General features: G+C 49.2%; 1 protein-coding gene across 1 annotated transcript in view; it reads left to right on the plus strand.

Annotated features, from left to right (window-relative positions):
- The window catches only part of LOC311238845 (protein capicua homolog), a gene marked incomplete at its 3' end in the record, with an annotated part of 78,851 nt that overhangs the window by 12,595 nt on the left and 47,150 nt on the right, over positions 1-19,106 (plus strand). Inside the window, 2 exon segments of the mRNA XM_084327045.1 lie at positions 1-4,016; positions 18,703-18,715. The exon segment at positions 1-4,016 is cut by the window's left edge and continues 185 nt beyond it. Coding sequence (XP_084183171.1) covers positions 126-4,016; positions 18,703-18,715 — 3,904 coding nt within the window. The 5' untranslated portion in view covers positions 1-125.

Here is a 19,106-nt window from a genome sequence, read left to right on the forward strand (position 1 = left end):
GAGAGAGAGAGGGGGGGGGGGGGGAACCGGGAGAATCTCTGGAATAAATAAATAAAAAGACGTTTTTATTTGGAAGGAAGGAAGGAGAAAAAGGAAGACACAAAAAAAGAAAGACAGATGAGAAGATGAAGCCGATAAAGAAGCAAGGCCGCCGGTCGCCTCCGTCCACCCGCGCCAAGGGGGGCAAGCGGCGCGGCGGCGGGGGCGCGGGGGGACGGGACCCCCCGGACGGCGACGACAACAACGACAAGAGGGACTCGGACGAGAGCAGAGACAAAAGCGGGGGGTCCCCGAAAAACCAAACCTCTTCCTCCTCTTCCTCCTCCTCCTCCTCCTCCTCCTCCTCCTCCTCCTCCTCGCACTCGGAGTCCTCCCAGGAGGAGCCGGTCAGGACGCGGGGGGCGGCGCCGGAAGGCGGCGAGGGGATCCACCGGGGGGACGGCGGCCCGCAACAACAAGGGCTCCCCGAGACGACGACGACGACGGCTACGACCGTGGCGGCGGCGGCGGTGGACCCCGGGAAACTGGCGTCATCGCCCGCGGACGAGCGAGCCGGGGGGAAGCCGGTGGGGGGCGGCGACAGTAGCAGTAGCAGTGGGAGCGGGAGTAGTAGTAGTAACAGTAGTAACAGCAGTAACAGCAGTAACAGCAGTAACAGCAGCACACCCACCGCCAACAACAGCCCCAACCCCTCCTCCAACAGAAAAACCGCCACCTTCAAGGCCCGCGTGCCCAAGAAGAAGTACACGTCTGAACACTGTTCGTCCGTCGCCGCCGCCGCCGGCAGCGCGGGTAACCACGGCAACCCAGCCTCCTCCTCCAGCACACCCCCCCCTCCCCACCTGACCAGCGGGGGTTACGGCGTCGCTAGCCAGGAGTCGACGGCGGCGACGGGTGGCGACGGCGTCGGCGGGGGTTCGCACCACGCAGAGAGCAACAGCCAGGACCGGAGGCTAATGGAGGAGTTCAACAACAGGAGCGGCGGGAGGGGAGCCCCTCAGGACAGCAGCTCCCCGGGACCCCCGACCCTGTCCCCGGGGGGCGGAGACGAGAGGGAGAGGCCGGGGGTGGCGGGAGACGGCGGGGTGATGAAAGAGGCCGAGAGGGTCCCCCCGCCTAGCCCCCTCCCCCGGTGCTCTTCGACGGACACCGCCAGCGAGCACTCGGCCGACATGGAGGTGGTGGTGGACGCCGCGCACCACCACCACGTCGCCCACCCTCCTCCCCGCACGTCCGCCGCGCACAACACGCCCTCCTCCTCCGGCCTCCCCGACGCGCTGGCGGACACCCTGGCCAAGGGCCTGAAGAACCAGCGCGTGCTCGCCCGCCAGCTCCGGCGGAGGAGGAGCGCGGAGGAGGAGGAGGAGGAGGCGAGGGAGGAGGGAGGAGGAGGAGGCGGCGGCGAGAGGGACGGCAGCAGGAGGGGGGACCCCGGAGGGGGGGGGGAGGGGGGCCTGGGCCCCGTGTTCAGGGCCGGGGTGGTGCGCAAGGTGAGCGGCGAGTACGGCAGCCTGGAGGTGCTGCTGAACGGCGAGAAGTCGCTGTGCCGCTACCCGTATCGCCACGAGGCGCCGTCGGCGATGATGGAGGTGGACATCGTGCTGGACGCCCCGCCCCCCGGCGCCCGGCCCGTGCCCGTGGGCACTCGCGTCTGCGTGCCGTTCGACGAGGAGGGCCAGGGGGGCGGCGAGGGCCAGAAGCAGTGGTACCGGGAGGGCGTGGTGACCCAGGTGGACACGCACCCGGCCGTGGTCTACCCCTACCGCGTGCTGCTGTCCGACGACAGGGCGCCCCCCGCCCGGGGGGACGAAGACGCGGCGGGCGCTCCCCAGGCGGTGTGGGTGTCCCGGCAGAGCCTCCGTCTCCTCCTGCCACCCTGGGACCTGGACCTGCCCTCCGGAGGGAGCCAAGAGGGGGAGGAGGCGGCGGAGGGCGAGGAGGAGGAGGAGAAGGAGAGAGAGAGACGGAGGGACGACAGCAGGGAGGAGATGGAGGTGGAGCAGCTGTGTCACCAGGGGATGATGGTGCCCATGGGGGTGGGGGGCTCCGTGTTGGGGATGGGGCTGCCCTACATGCCCCCGGTCATCTGCTCCATCCCCGGCTCCCCCGTCACCCCGACCTCGGTGCTCAGCCTGGCCCCCCCCGCCCGGGACTGGGAGCGGGAGAAGGACCTGGAGAGGGAGCTCCAGAGGCAACAGGAGAGAGACAGGGAGATGGAGAGGAGCGCCAAGCAGCACCTCCACCCGTACATGCCGCTGACGCCAGAGGAGGACATGGAGGTGTCCCACTTCAACATGGTCCCCATGGGGGCCATCATACCAGGGGGGGCCAAGCCCATGGGGTTGTCCCAACACCGCCACATCCTCTCCAAGCCCCCGCCCGGCTACCTCAGCCCCCACCTGTCTGTGGTGCGGGGCATCGGAATCCCCTCCGCCCACCTCGCCCTCAACCCGCACCCTCCTCCCTCCCCCATCCTGCTCGGCCTGGACCCCGCCATGGTGGCGGCGGCGGCGGCGGCCGCGGTGATATCCGCCCCGCAACTCCCTCCTCTCCCCCTCATCTCCTCCTCCTCCTCCTCCTCCTCCTCCAGGCCGGAGAAGGCCTCCTCGGGGGGCGGGGGCAGCGGCTCCGGTTCGGGCTCCGCGTCCTCCTCCCGCTCGCGCACCCCGCTCACGGCGGCGCAGCAGAAGTACAAGAAGGGCGACGTGGTCTGCACGCCCACCGGCATACGCAAGAAGTTCAACGGCAAGCAGTGGAGGAGGCTGTGCTCGCGGGAGGGCTGCTCCAAGGAGTCCCAGCGCCGGGGCTACTGCTCCCGACACCTGTCCATGAGGACCAAGGAGATGGAGGCCGGCGGGGGGGGGGGAGGAGGGCGGGAGCGAGGGGGAGCCAGCAGCACGGGCACCCTGACCCCCTCCGACCTGCGGCTGGGCGGCGAGAGGACCAGCTCGGAGTTCGACTGGGACGAGACGTCGCGCGACAGCAGCGAGGCCAGCAGCCGGGGAGGAGGGGGCGACTCCCGCCCCCGCCTGGTGCTGCCCTCCCTGCTCCCCCAGGACCTGTCGCGCTTCGACTTCGACGAGTGCGAGGCGGCCACCATGCTGGTGTCCCTGGGCAGCTCGCGCTCGGGCACGCCCTCCTTCTCGCCCGTCTCCAACCAGTCGCCGTTCTCCCCCACGCCGTCGCCGTCGCCCTCGCCGCTGTTCGGCTTCCGCACCGCCACCTTCAGCCCCATCATCTCCGCGCCGCCCTCGTCGCTCGCGCCGCGCGGGGGGGGCCGTCACCGGCAGCTCAGCGGCACCAAGCTGGGCGGCGGCGGCGCGCCGGGGTGCGGCGGTGGCTTGGAGCAGCGGGAGCGCCACCTCTCGGGCATCATGCCCACCTTCCAGACCCACCTCACCTTCACCGTGCCCATGAGCCCCAGCAAGAGGAAGCTCGACGGCCACCCTCCGCTCCCGCTCCTCCCCATGGCCCAGGACTACCTGCTGAAGCCGGACCATCAGCAGCCTCTGCTGGGGCTGCTCGGGGGTCTGGGCGGGGGGGGGGGCGGGGACCCGGTGCTGGGCCTCGGCCCCGCGGCCTTCAGGGTCCTCTCCCCTCTGAGTCAGCCCACCACGCCCTCCTCGCTCTCCTTCCCGCGGCCCCGCAGCGCCACCGGCAGCAGCAGCCGGCCCCCGTCCTCCGCCGCGTCCACCCCGCCCCCCATGCTGGTCTCGCCCACCCCGCCCTCCCCGCTGCCGCTCATGGAGCCCTCCCCGCGCCGCATCGTGCCGCTCCGCGACTCCCCCGTTATCGTCCGCAACCCCGACGTGCCCCTGGCCAAGTTCTCCTCCTCCTCCTCCTCCGACGGCCCGCTGGGACGCAGGGAGAGGAGCCGGTCCCGGGAGCAGATGCCCCACCTGCTGGGGGGCCCCCCTGGCCTCCAGGCCCCCGTGCCCATCAACGGGGCCGCGACCAACGGAGCCGTTCTCATCCGCAACCCCACGTCCACCCTGGTCCTGGTCACCTCCAACTCAGTAAGTCCCTCACTGTACGAGTGGGTATTATTATTATTTATTATTATTTATTATTATTATTATTATTATTATTATTATTATTATTATTATTATTATTATTATTATTATTATTATTATTATTATTATTATTATTATTATTATTATTATTATTTTTATTATTATTATTATTATTATTATTATTATTATTATTATTATTATTATTATTATTATTATTATTATTATATTATACTGTACGAGTGGGTACGTGAATGTGTGGTGAGTCAGTGAGTGTGGGTACAACACATGTATGTATGGTAGTGTGTCTACAGGTACATCATGGACGTGTTGTGTGGTAGAGTGGGTATGTAGGTATCGTTGTTTTAGGTGCTGCACCAACCAATCTCGTTGTACTGTATTGTGCTTAATGACAATAAAGCTTTCTACTTATTTCTACTAGAAGCTAACCGCAGTAACTATACTGCCCTGCAGAAGCTAACTGCAGTAACTATACTGCCCTGCAGAAGCTAACCGCAGTAACTATACTGCCCTGCAGAAGCTAACCGCGGTAACTATACTGCTCTGCAGAAGCTAACTGCAGTAACTATACTGCCCTGCAGAAGCTAACCGCGGTAACTATACTGTCCTGCAGAAGCTAACTGCTGTAACTATACTGCCCTGCAGAAGCTAACCGCAGTAACTATACTGCTCTGCAGAAGCTAACCGCAGTAACTATACTGCCCTGCAGAAGCTAACCGCAGTAACTATACTGCTCTGCAGAAGCTAACTGCAGTAACTATACTGCTCTGCAGAAGCTAACTGCAGTAACTATACTGCTCTGCAGAAGCTAACAGCAGTAACTATACTGCCCTGCAGAAGCTAACCGCAGTAACTATACTGCTCTGCAGAAGCTAACCGCAGTAACTATACTGCTCTGCAGAAGCTAACCACAGTAACTATACTGCCCTGCAGAAGCTAACCACAGTAACTATACTGCCCTGCAGAAGCTAACCACAGTAACTATAACTATACTGCCCTGCAGAAGCTAACCACAGTAACTATACTGCTCTGCAGAAGCTAACCACAGTAACATATTGTCCTGCAGAAGCTAACCGCAGTAACTATACTGCTCTGCAGAAGCTAACCGCAGTAACTATGCTGCCCTGCAGAAGCTAACCGCAGTAACTATACTGCCCTGCAGAAGCTAACAGTATCCAGTGATTTTGCAGTTACTGCAATTTTCTTTTAGATTGTACTCTGTTGAAACTTTGTCACAAGATAAAAACACATATTGACAAGTTAAATTTCACTTATAACAACATTTTCTTAAATAATTGCAGGGCAGCATAGTTACTGCGGTTAGCTTCTGCAGGGCAGGATACAGGGCCGATAAAATGCTAAAATATACTACATCAGTACTGGAGGAATATCCCCCAGGACTGAAACCCAATCCCAAGAGCCACATGTAACAGGTCAGAAGGTCAGAGGTCAAAGCAACATTGATACATTTACATTTGAGTAATTTAGCTGAACGCTTTTATCCAAAGCGACTTACAAGTTCTGTACAACAGGTCAGCAGGAAGGAAGGGTACAACTCTGGCAGCTAAGTAAGGCATAAAAGAAGATATTGTTTGTTTCCTGTTGGTTGTCAGTTAAGGCCATGGGTAGGTAGGGAATTTATTTAATTGAATTTTTTATTTTATTCTTTCCCACGGCGACTATGGATAGGGAATTTCTTTAAAATGTTCACGACAACATGGATGCATGTACTCTGCCAGCATGTTTAATATCCATAATACTAAAGGTTTGACTAAGATTTTTTTCTTTTCTTTTTTTTCTTCTGATTTTTCTCCGATTTTTCTCCCCGTCCCAATTAGTCGTTGTGCCAATTCCCCCCCCTCCCCTACCTGGCTGCTGTATGCATGTTCTCCTACGAGTCTGTACAAGGGCGTCCCGAGTCGATCGCACGCTTCCTCCGAGATGTGCGCCGACAGCCAGTGACGTCTTTTCACTTGGCAGCGAGGACTCTCATTGGTGAAGTGTAACGCGTGGGAGGGCACGCTATCTCCACCAAGTCCTGCCCCGCTTAGCAAGCGCCGAGACCTGACCTGTAGGCGTCGCTGTCCACAACGCCAGATTCCCACCCGCCAGCTTCCCCACCCCCTAATACTGCCAATTGTATTAGTGTGAACGGCCAGCCAAGCTGGTAGCAACGCCGAGAGCTGGACTCGAACCCAGCATCTCCTGCGTTGGTGACGAGCGCAATATCCGCTACGCCACCTGACCGCCCTTGACTAAGATTTGTATGAAACTTTATTGTAAAAAAAAATATATATTATATATATATTTTCTTTTTATAAACATAAAATAAATTGGGTCGCACCTAAATTGGCAGGGTCGGTCGGCAACCGGAAACAAACCATTTTTTCTTTTAGGCCCAACAATGTTCGTCAAAGGGTGTTGAACTTGGGTGCTACAGTCTTGAGTGCATAGTAGTATATATACATTTTAGCGTAGTAATATAGGCAAGGTAGATTACTTAGTAGTTGATTGATTGATTGATTGAAAACTTTATTAACAGATTGCAGAATGGGTACAGGGGATGCAGACCAGAGAAAGACTTTCGTCTTGTTTACATCAGGGTCCCCCATTTTCAATTCATCAGGACATATATGACATACATGACATACAGATAGTCAGTACTGCTACATCTATACATTTATGACATACCAGATTTGCAAATACAGTACTGTTTGTGATACAGAAGGAGTCAGGAAAAGGGAGTATATATATTTGACGTAGAAACTGTACATTGGAGGAGGTTGGGTGGGGGGGGGGGTTGGGTACACTGGGATATTGACAACCATACTGGGTAATCTACATTGGAGGTGGTTGGGGGGGGGGGGGGGGGGGGGGGCACACTGTATAAACAAGCAAAACTGTACATTGAGGGGGGGGGGGGGGGAGATACTGTACAAACAAACAAAATTGTACATTGGACTATTGACAAAACCATACTAGGTAAATGACTGTACATTGGCAAAACTGTACATTGAGGGGGGGGGGAGACACTGTACAAACAAACAAAATTGTACATTGGACTATTGACAAAACCATACTAGGTAAATGACTGTACATTGGAGGGGGTTGGGTTAGGATATTTACAGGGGCCAGTGTTGAATTATATATATATATATATATATATATATATATATACTGCCAGTGGGGCAGCCGTAATATGGGAACTGGTAACACGCCACGTGCACGCGCACGCGCGCGCATGCATGCGCACAGAACAGATTTTTTATTTTTATTTTAAATAGAGAAGCTGAAAAAGGTAGCAGGATGTAGCCTTCAATATATAAAGAAATTATATTGTCAACAGATATGGTTGAAAAACAAACAATGTTTTAAATGTAATATTAGTTACAATTTCTTTAATTGAATCAACTTAAACTAGAAAAGTAAATACAAACTAAATTAACAATGTAAGTTACATTGTTAATTTAGTTTGTATTTACTTTTAGTTTAAGTTAATTCAATTAAAGAAATTGTTTTACACACAAACACAAAAGCAAACTTAAAATAATCAGACAACTTGTGTTTACTTGAAGTTTGTGTGTGCATGACTCCTAGTGCACAGCAAGGGAGGTTTGGTGATGAACCTTGTGGTGCGCTCACACCCACTCGCAGTTATACACACATACACACGCACGCACACACACACACACACACAAGCGCATATACGCAAGTGCAATCTTTCTATCATACACGCTCTTCTTGCTCTCTATTTGTGTGAATGTGCGCGCGCGAGAGCAATTGGAAAGCTGGCGCGCAGCACGGCAGAAGCTTGATTCAATCATAAGCAGGTAGACCCCATCACGAATTCCGAGCCACATTAGTATTCACCTCCACTGCCGTCACACAGAATGAAGGGGGAGATGCATTCAGATAGCCAACACCCAGACACCTAGTCTACCTGCGCTTTTTGTTATGTAAAACGGTGGCCGCCGGCCGGGTACTTAGTCACAACGAATGGATACAGCGCATTTTTGTGTGCGCGACTGCGCGTACACGCGAGTACACATCCGTGCGCGATCGCGCGTACTTAGTTCTGCCTCAGTGATCTAATAACACGGCGTGTAACCGCGTGTGTGCACGACTGCACCCCTGTATACTGCTGATAATATTATCACATTATTATCAAACTGCTGATCACATTATCATCAAACTGCTGATCACATTATCATCAAACTGCTGATCATATTATCAAACTGCTGATCACATTATCAAACTGCTGATCACATTATTATCAAACTGCTGATCACACTATCAATCAAACTGCTGATCACATTATTATTATCAAACTGCTGATCACATTATCCATCAAATAAAAGTTGTGTATGAACTCCAGTAACCGATCACCGTAATAACCAACAACCACCAAACAACAATGTTCAAAAGTGTTTTTATTTTGTGCTATTCCCTCAAAACAGCATTTTCACACCAGAGCTTCTTCTCTCATAACTCACTCTGCTAGTGATGTGGGCACGACGAGTAATGTTCTCCCAGATCAGTATCTTATTAATTACTCAGTAGTGCTCGACTAATTGTTGAGGCAAATCTATTTTTGGAACGCGTCTTATTAAAGCCCATGGCAGCAGCAATGATGAGTCTCACACACTACTGATTAACGATGCACAGCAATATACCTGATGCTTGATGAATTATTATCAGTCAAAACAGTCAGTTGCCATTTGCAATAAGTACATGACCTCCACTCTGTCTACAGCAGGTCTCTCCTCTCATGGAACGGCATGTCCGTATCAATAGTCTATGAACGCTACGCAAAGTGGGCAACAATTTTGAAATGCACAAACACAAACGTTAAATTGTACTATCCTTAACACTTTCAGTGCCCAGCAGGGGGCGCACATTTAGTGCTTGAATGCCCACCATCCACTGCAATGTTAACGTTAATATCGCCTAATCTATGTTTTAAATTGTGGCTATGTGTAGAGCTGCCGCGGTATTGATGTTTTCCTTACCGCACAAATTTGCGAAATATTTCCTACCGCGGACGGTATTACAGCACAAAAAAAATAATAATAAAAAAAGTTTGAAAGCATTTTTTCCCCCTACTCTTTATAGCATATAGCCTGCCTCTAGTCTAATGGCTACTGCATAGTACCTACTCGACTCGACCCGCTTTAGGTACCTGGTACTTCGTTCCTTTTCCACTGCAGGTACTACTCAATTTGTCTCCGTGTGGGGACGCTTGTGTACACTGAAAGCTCCGTGAGCATAGCTATGTCCGAGGGCTTGCAGCAAGCCAGAGTTTAACACAGTTTCAATCAATCAATCAATCAATCAATCAATCAATCAATCAATCAATCAGGGCAGACCCCAGGTGGTAAGAGCCGGCAACTGCACCTCCTCATCCATCACGCTCAACATAGGGGCCCCCCAGGGCTGTGTTCTGAGCCCCCTCCTCTACTCCCTGTACACACATGACTGCGTAGCACAGCGGAACAACAACACCATCATCAAATTTGCTGATGACACAGTAGTGGTGGGCCTGATCTCTGCCAACGACGAAAGGGCCTACCTGGAAGAGGTAGAGAACCTGTCACAGTGGTGTCAGGAGAACTGCCTCTCCCTGAACGTCAGCAAAACAAAAGAGATGATTGTGGACTTCAGGAGGTCGGGGGTCAAGGACTACAGCCCCCTCAGCATCGACGGGGCACCAGTTGAGAGAGTGAACAGTTTCAAGTACCTCGGAGCCCACATATCCGAGGACTTGACATGGACCACACACATTGACAGTGTTGTGAAGAAGGCACGACAACGCCTCTACTTCCTCAGGCGCCTAAGGAAGTTCCAAGTCAGTCAGAAGATCCTTAGGAACTTCTACTCATGTACAATAGAGAGCATCCTGACCGGCAACATCACCTCCTGGTTTGGGAATAGCACTGCACAAGACCGTAGCAGACTACAAAGAGTGACACGTTCAGCCGAACGCACAATTAGAGGGGGGCTTCCCACCCTCCAGAACATTTACAACAAGCGGTGCAAGGGGAAGGCTAAGAGAATTATTAAGGACTCGAGCCACCCGAACAACTGCCTCTTTGAACTGCTGCCGTCAGGCAAGCGATACCGGAGTCTTATGGCGAGCACAGAAAGACTCAGAAGGAGCTTCTATCCCCAGGCCATCAGGCTGCTAAACGAACAATAATCGCTAAACGAACAATAATCATTATGCAACAACCATCAAATGCACACAGCACACACACCCACACGCACACACTCACTCAAACAAACAACACACTGCAGCACCCACTCTCCACACTTTAGATCACACAAACACACTTACACTTTATATTTATTGATAAAGGATTTGCACTACAACTCGTACACCTACTGTGAATTGTACCTAAACTGCACCTCGTCCATTTATGCCTTGCACTATATAGTATTGTATATTAGTACACTGCACAGTATTGTATATTGTATGGTAACTACGTCTACGAACATTGTACATATGTCTAAACTGAACACTGTGACCTCTTTTTTTACTTCTAATTTTTACTATGTTTTTATTTCATACTTATCTTGTCATGCACAGTCTCTGGAGCGCAACAGTAAGAAGCATTTTGTACAAAAGTATTCTGTACTTCTGTATGACAACTATTAAAGAAACTTGAAACTTGAAACTTGAATCAATCAATCAATCAATCAATCAATCAATCAATCAATCAATCAATCAATCAATCAATAACATTAACCAGACTCTCGTTTTGTCTATTCTGCTAAAGCTAACGTCACCTCTCATTGTGTCTATTCTACCAAGCAACCCGGGTTTAACGTTACCTCTCGTGTCTATCTGCTGACGTTAGCAACAACAATAACAAGCTTAACACATCAGCGATATTTTTGTGACACTACTCTCCGCTCGGTGGTAAATTGGGTTGATGTCGGTTTTGTTTCATCAATAAATGAGGCAGAATACACAGTGAATCCATCCTTTTTTGTTTATTGCTCTTGGTCCTGTTGCAAACAAATCCTGAATGAATCCTTACTTAGCGAGCCAGTAAAGATGGCGGCTTTCTGCTTTTGTGCAGGACGCTCCAACGTGTGACGCGTCTCTCTTCTGACCAATCAGTGGTCTGCAGTGTTTCACGTGACTTTTCTGGTACCACTTCTACCCAATAGGGTCGCTTGGAACCTCGACAGAGGAGTAGGGTATATCTGCAGAGCCGCAAGCCCAACGAGAGCAGGGAACTTTATTATTATTATAAAAAACAGCGGTGATGCGGGGCGGCTACGTGGCGTAGTGGGCAAGGCGCTCGCCACGAAATGCTGGAGACGCTGGGCTCGTCAGTTCGAGCCCAGCGCTCCACATTTGCTTTCAGTTTAGCTGGTCGTCCGTACTAATACACATTGGCCGTGTTAGGGGGTGGGAAACTGATGCGTGGGGATCGGGCGTTGTGGACAGCGACTCCTACAGGTCGGTTGGTGCGCCTGCGCAGTAGAATCAGGAAGTGTCGGGGGCAGCGTGAGCCTCCCACGCGTTACTCCTCGCCACTGAGAGATCGAGCTGCGCAGGTGAAAAGATGCGACTGCTGTTACCTCAAGTACCGGAGGGGACTTGTGCTATGTATGACTTAGTCCACATTGCAGCCGGCTTGTGGGAGGCAAGAAACAGCTTCCGTGACAGGGGAGGGTTGAATTGGATGATACGAAATTGGGATGGGAGAAAAATATAGAAAATAGGAGAAAAAGTGGATAAAAAAAAATAAAAACAGCAGTGATGCGGTATTCAGCCTAACTCTGCGGTGGGCGTGATGTAACAGCGATACCGCGGTAATGCGGTTATCACGGCAGCTCTAGCTATGTGTCTAATCTGCCCGTCGCTTATCAATGACTCGTTTTCCAGTCAACATTGTCGAAGCAGATTTTTTATCGGTTCATTTCCGTTTTATAGCATTTTGAAAAGCCCTCGTTTTCAAGAAGAAAAAAAATAATCCCTGATAAACGCTGATTACAGTCTTACAGTCAAACAGCCATATCACATTATAGGGGAAAAGCTTATATCTCCGTGAAAACGGGTCTGATTATCCTAAGACTGGTAAAATAGATTCCTTACCTGAGATCAGATGGTATCCAAATGGATTATTCCAATTCCTGATCGCCATTCCAAAAATCAATCCTTTTATTGATCCCACGCGTATATAGAGCTGCCGCGGTATTGATTATTTCCTTACCGCACAAATTTGCAAAATATTTCCTCCCGCCACGGTTTTTACCGCACGCACACAAAAAATTAAAAAAAAAAAGTTTGAATGCATTTTTTTTTTTTAGTAGTAGTCTACTCTTTATAGCATATAGCCTATAGCCTGCCTCTAGTCTAAATGTCTATCTTTAGAGGATGACTTTGCAGCATGAATATTGTTTGGGATTCGGCAAGCACGCATTAGTTATTGAAAGTGAAACACGGATGCGCAGTTCACTCGGTGTCGCGGGCACCCCCCCGACCCTTTCTTATTATTATTACTATAAAGTTACTACTTTATAATAAAGGCATTCGTTTTGTGGCATTGACATTATATAGTTATGCGTTCAATAACATCAGCGTATTTACCGGACCATAGCAAGCAATACTCTATTCATATCTCAGTTCCTTTCTTTGCTCAGAGCGTGCACTGCTGACTGCTGAGTTGTCCCATTCTGCGGTCTGTTAATAACGTTTTCAATCAGACAAGTGTATAGAACGAAGGGCTTTTATTATAACATTCGTTGCAGACAGTAAAATCATTATGTCTCGTTTAGTACTCCTGAAGAGCGATGATAGTCCACTCCGGCGGAGAGTTAAAGCTAACGTTATTAGCTGTTGTGATGAACTGACATTCAGGACGTAAAAACGTGTGACGCGTCTCTCTTCTGACCAATCAGTGGTCTGCAATGTTTCACGTGACTTTTCTGGTACCCAATAGGGTCGCTTGGAACCTCGATAGACGAGTAGGGTATATCTGCAGAGCCGCAAGCCCAACGAGAGGAGGGTAAATTATTATTATTATTATAAAAACCAGCGGTGACGCGGTATTCAGCCTACTCTGCGGTGGCCGTGATGTAACAGCGATACCGCGGTAATGCGGTAATCGCGGCAGCTCTACGCGTATACTCTAAAACACATATTACACGCTGTGCTGAGGGTCCAGGATGGGTCTGATCGGCTCCGGTTGCATGCGTGAGAGGTAAAATGTGGATTCCGGATTTTTTTTTCTCGTCCATTTTCATTGAGTCCAATCCAAAAGGGTGCGTTGCCATCTGGGAGACGATAGGGGGCGCTTTTTTCACATCTAAGCGCCTGGTGGGGCAGGCTTACCAACGGTAGACTCGGTTGATGAAATATGAATTCAGATCGCTAATAAAATAAATTAAATGAGAATTCTCGTTATGGGCATTCAACCCGCGGGGTGATAACCCGAGAAATCTCGTTATGGGCATTCAATGTGTTAATGCTCCACAGCTTCCAGCTTCCTGCAACAACTCACACCTCGTGGGATTTCAGAGCGAGATTTCGCTTTCAGTGGCACCAACAAGCACTTTTGGTGGATGCATTTGGCAGTAACCAAATAATAAAATAAATTATAACATGTACAACTTGATTGACCAAGTTTTTCAAGGTTTTAAACTTTGCAACAGAAGGGAGAATCTCAAGCTTTAAGGACTGTTGGAGTTCATTCCATGAGCTAGAGGGGCATCATAGCAAAATTCAGATTTATCCTGTTCAGAGCAAACTGGACCTTAACACTTCCTGCGCCAAAAACGTCGGACAACGGGTTTCAAGTTCATGCTAATTCTGCCAGATCACGGCGTACGACATTATTTTGATCATATTTCATATTTTCGCCATGGTATTAATATTTCCCTCACGGAGGCTGGTCTGATGCTGTGGGACTCGGCACAACTCTGCAACGCTTCAATACTGCCACCTGGTGGATGATCGGCGAGTTGCCAAACCGGAAATGGCCGGTTGGATATCGGTGCGTCTCCTAAATCCGTCCGGCCACTCGCATATCGTCGCGGGACTCAAGACACACACCGTGGATATGGATCGCTGCCATAACTCAATAATCGACATGATTTGGGCGTGTATTAGTATTATACAAACTGGAAATGGATCTACTCGATCCCCATCAAATAACTGGGATCTTTTTGCTCCAGTGTCTTCGCCCAACGGTAAGAGGAGGCTGACGTTATTTTCAGCGTGAGTGCTTATTATTATCCATACAAACTGCTCTGATCTATATATCACCCATACTACATAAGGCATTTAACAACGATCACGGAATTATAAACGACCCCCCCCCCCCCCCCCCCGTTCACCCGCGCATGATCAGTCATAACATTTAGGACCATGTACAGTTGACATTTTTTTTATAGCGTGGATCGGAACCAAACAGCATTTGATAACCTATATATCGCTGCTGTCGGGACAAAACCTCATAACTCCAAAAACCCAACTTTTCAGCAGATGAAAAAAACTAACACAGATTTGAGGGTGAATAGAGTTAGGAGGTTTAGACAGATGATCGGTTTAATGCTTTCCCATTGTTTAAACTTTGTAAAACCCACACACACATATGGAGGATGATCTACAGAGTTGATTTATATAATAAAAAAAAAATTCAAAAAATGGAGTTATGAGGTTTTGGCCCGACAGCAGCGATATGCATTTATGCCTATATCTCACATTCTAGGAATTACTGCAGAAAACGATAAAAACATATTTATACTCTAGACGGTATTTTCATATGAATGTGTGAATGAAAAAGTAAAACGTTCCTACATCCTGAACGATAGATAATCGATGTTGAATGGGCCATAGTAATGTCAATTTAGCAATACAATTTAAAAAGGTATAGCCCTGCAAAGAAGGTGAACATCTCCATAGACTTACAGTGCTGGCAGAGAATGGTATAAGCTGATCAAACTCCGTGGCAGTTAATGTGTTAAGGACCAGCCAGTCACTAGAACGGGTTCCATAGGTTCCAAAATTCCATTCCAATAATGATGTAGTATAAGGAGGTAGCTTATCAATAATGATGTAGTATAAGGAGGTAGCTTACCAATAATGATGTAGTATAAGGAGGTAGCTTACCAATAATGATGTAGTATAAGGAGGTAGCTTATCAATAATGATGTAGTATAAGGAGGTAGCTTACTAATAATGATGTAGTATAAGGAGGTAGCTTACCAATAATGATGTAGTATAAGGAGGTAGCTTACCAATAATGATGTAGTATAAGGAGGTAGCTTACTAATAATGATGTAGTATAAGGAGGTATCTTACCAATAATGATGTAGTATAAGGAGGTAGCTTACTAATAATGATGTAGTATAAGGAGGTATCTTACCAATAATGATGTAGTATAAGGAGGTAGCTTATCAATAATGATGTAGTATAAGGAGGTAGCTTATCAATAAGGGCCTTAAAAATGAACAAATACCAGTGTTAATTGCGCCTCTCCATCAGCGAGGACCAACCAACCTTCTCATAAAGGACACAGTGATGAGTGTCGTATCTGTCATTAGTGATGGACAGAGTCCAGGGACTTAAGGGTGGATACATGCTCTCCATGTGTCTTTAACCTACGGGCTAATTTGATCATTAAGGGAAGCCTCTCTGGCTGTAACCGTCACTGCCTCACCCAGTCCCAAGGCTTTATTACAGACGGCACGGTGGTGTAGTGGTTAACACTGTCCCCTCACAGCAAGAAGGTCCAGGGTTCGATTCCCGCTTGGGGACCAGGTTTCCATGATGCCAGTTACCCAGGTGGGGTATCTCCCAGGCCTTTCTGTGTGGAGTTTGCATGTTCTCCCCGTGCTCGCAAGGGATTCCCCCCGATAAGATAAACCCAATGGAAAAACATGCACAACAATAGATCGCTAACGCTGTGGCGTCCTTGACGAAGACGGACAGGAGCACTTGGATTGGTCCCCTGGCGCGGCTCACGTTGACGCCTGTCTGCTCCCGGCTGCCCTTGGGGGGGGAAGGACGACGGGATGGGTTAATCGCAGATACGAATTGCATGCATGCATCGCATGTGTGCCGATTGATGACCTCTGAGCAGGTCCTAAATTATATAAATTATAATTATTATAGAGGGGGTGGGAGCGGTTCTCATCTTGGCTAGCTCCTCATAGAGGGGGTGGGAGGGGTTCTCATCTTGGCTAGCTCCTCATAGAGGGGGTGGGAGGGGTTCTCATCTTGGCTAGCTCCTCATAGAGGGGGTGGGAGGGGTTCTCATCTTGGCTAGCTCCTCATAGAGGGGGTGGGAGGGGTTCTCATCTTGGCTTGCTCCTCATAGAGGGGGTGGGAGGGGTTCTCATCTTGGCTAGCTCCTCATAGAGGGGGTGGGAGGGGTTCTCATCTTGGCTAGCTCCTCATAGAGGCGGTGGGAGGGGTTCTCATCTTGGCTAGCTCCTTATAGAGGGGGTGGGAGGGGTTCTCATCTGGGCTAGCTCCTCATAGAGGGGGTGGGAGGGGTTCCCATCTTGGCTAGCTCCTTATAGAGGGGGTGGGAGGGGTTCTCATCTTGGCTAGCTCCTCATAGAGGGGGTGGGAGGGGTTCTCATCTTGGCTAGCTCCCCATAGAGGGGGTGGGAGGGGTTCTCATCTTGGTTAGCTCCTCATAGAGGGGTGGGAGGGGTTCTCATCTTGGCTAGCTCCTCATAGAGGGGGTGGGAGGGGTTCTCATCTTGGCTAGCTCCTCATAGAGGGGGTGGGAGGGGTTCTCATCTTGGTTAGCTCCTCATAGAGGGGGTGGGAGGGGTTCTCATCTGGGCTAGCTCCTCATAGAGGGGGTGGGAGGGGTTCTCATCTGGGCTAGCTCCTCATAGAGGGGGTGGGAGGGGTTCTCATCTTGGTTAGCTCCTCATAGAGGGGGTGGGAGGGGTTCTCCCGGATAACGGCCAGCTATTTTCTCATCCTCCTCTCTACCACCTTAGTTGGACCAGCTTGACTCCCACCATGGAGCTAGCCTTCCTCACCAGCTTGTTCAGTTTGTTGGTGTCACCTATTGTTTAAATTCAAACAATAGAAATCAGCTAAGACAGTTACAAGATGACACACAGTGGTCAGAGATCATACCTTTAGCGGCACGGTGGTGTAGTGGCGACACTGTCGCCTCACAGCAAGAAGGTCCAGGGTTCGATTCCCGCTTGGGGACCAGGTTTCCATGATGCCAGTTACCCAGGTGGGGTATCTCCCAGGCCTTTCTGTGTGGAGTTTGCATGTTCTCCCCGTGCTCGCAAGGGTTTCCCCCCGATAAGATAAACCCAATGGAAAAACATGCACAACAACAGATCGCTAACGCTGTGGCGTCCTTGACGAAGACGGACAGGAGCACTTGGATTGGTCCCCTGGCGCGGCTCACGTTGACGCCTGTCTGCTCCCGGCTGCCCTTGGGGGGGAAGGACGACGGGATGGGTTAATCGCAGATACGAATTGCATGCATGCATCGCATGTGTGCCAATTGATGACCTCGGAGCAGGTCCTAAATTATTATTATTAAATGAATGAATGAATGAAGAAGTTTATTTAAAATGGATACCACAGCTACATTGGACCAGCCACAGTGGACAGACCAGATGTGCTGTTTTGCGTGTTTATAGCACGAGTGCTAGTTTTCGACACCAGTCCATTGAGGCTTTTCCAAAAGATATAATAAAATCAACAGTAAAATCACAAATCAGAACAAATAGTTATCAGAGCAAGAGTCCATGGTCAAAACAACAAAACCAGTCCGCATTCCAGGTGTTGGAAGCATCAAAGAAGTTCTTCCTAGTTCAGAGCAGACTGGAGTTACGCCTTTCAACCAGAGAAGTCCAACCTTTTCATAAAGGACACAGTGGTGGGTGTCATACCTGTCACCAGTAATAAATCTGAGAGCAGAATGATAGACTGAGTCCATAGGTTTAAGAGAGAGGTTTAAACGTTATGTCCCGCCTGCCTGTCCATCTATACGTCACAATATGGATGCTATGTGCTCCCTTTAACTTTAATCCTTAGGTATATGAGCAGATTAGATTAGATTAGATTCAATTAAATTAGATTAGATTAGATTAAAATGTATTGTCATCATACAGCAAGTACAGTACAACAAAAATAAGTTTGCCATCCAACCAGAGTGCAAATGTAACAGTAAAGTGCAATAGTAATATACAATGTACAGGTGGTTTAAACTGGGTATAAAATATATAAATGAGTACTACTGAGTAATAGTGCTAATCAGATGTATGTACAGAGAGTTGTAGTATTAATATGTTACAGTGATACAGGTATAAAGACACTATGGTAGTAAGTCATACTGGCCAGCAAGGTAACTAATAAGAGTAGGTAAGGGATATGTAAAAAGGATTATATGCAGGTATGTACAGACAGATGTGGATAGATATATATAAGAATAAATAGATATATACAGTATATACAGCATTATTTTATACCACAACTCCAACTCCTTACTCCGCTCAACCTACTCCTCTCTATCCTAGTGTTAATGTACTGTGTGGTACTGTGTGTGTGTGCCTGCACGTGAGATGTGTGTCCACTAATTATGTGCAGGTGTATTCTATCAGTACTAATCAGCTAGTGTGTGTGTCGGGAGTGTGTGCATGTGAGATGTGTGTGACTAATACTGTGCAGGTGTGTTCTATCAGTACTAACCAGCTACCTAAGTGACTCTACTCCTTCCGTGACGGACATATCTCCCATCCTTCACGTATCCAAAGGAGGGGGGAGGAGATCCGTCACAGTATACAGTAGTGATGCACCGATGTGAAAATTGTGGCCGATACCGATAACCGATATTAATATTGCTGTTCTGGCCGATACCGATATTTACCGATGTCGATATCTCTGTATAGAAAACACTTTTTTATGATAATCAAATAAAGAGCTATTTTCCAAAATGCATAACTTTTTTACTTTTGTAACTTATTTTCAGAAATGACTGATATTTTGAAACTATTTAAGGCCAAAACATGTAAAAAAAAAAAAAAAAAGATAATAAAAAAAAATATATATATATATTTTAATATCGGCCCTAT

The sequence above is a fragment of the Notolepis coatsorum genome (genome assembly GCF_963971535.1).
Source record: "Notolepis coatsorum genome assembly, chromosome: 13".
NCBI lineage: Eukaryota > Metazoa > Chordata > Actinopteri > Aulopiformes > Paralepididae > Notolepis > Notolepis coatsorum.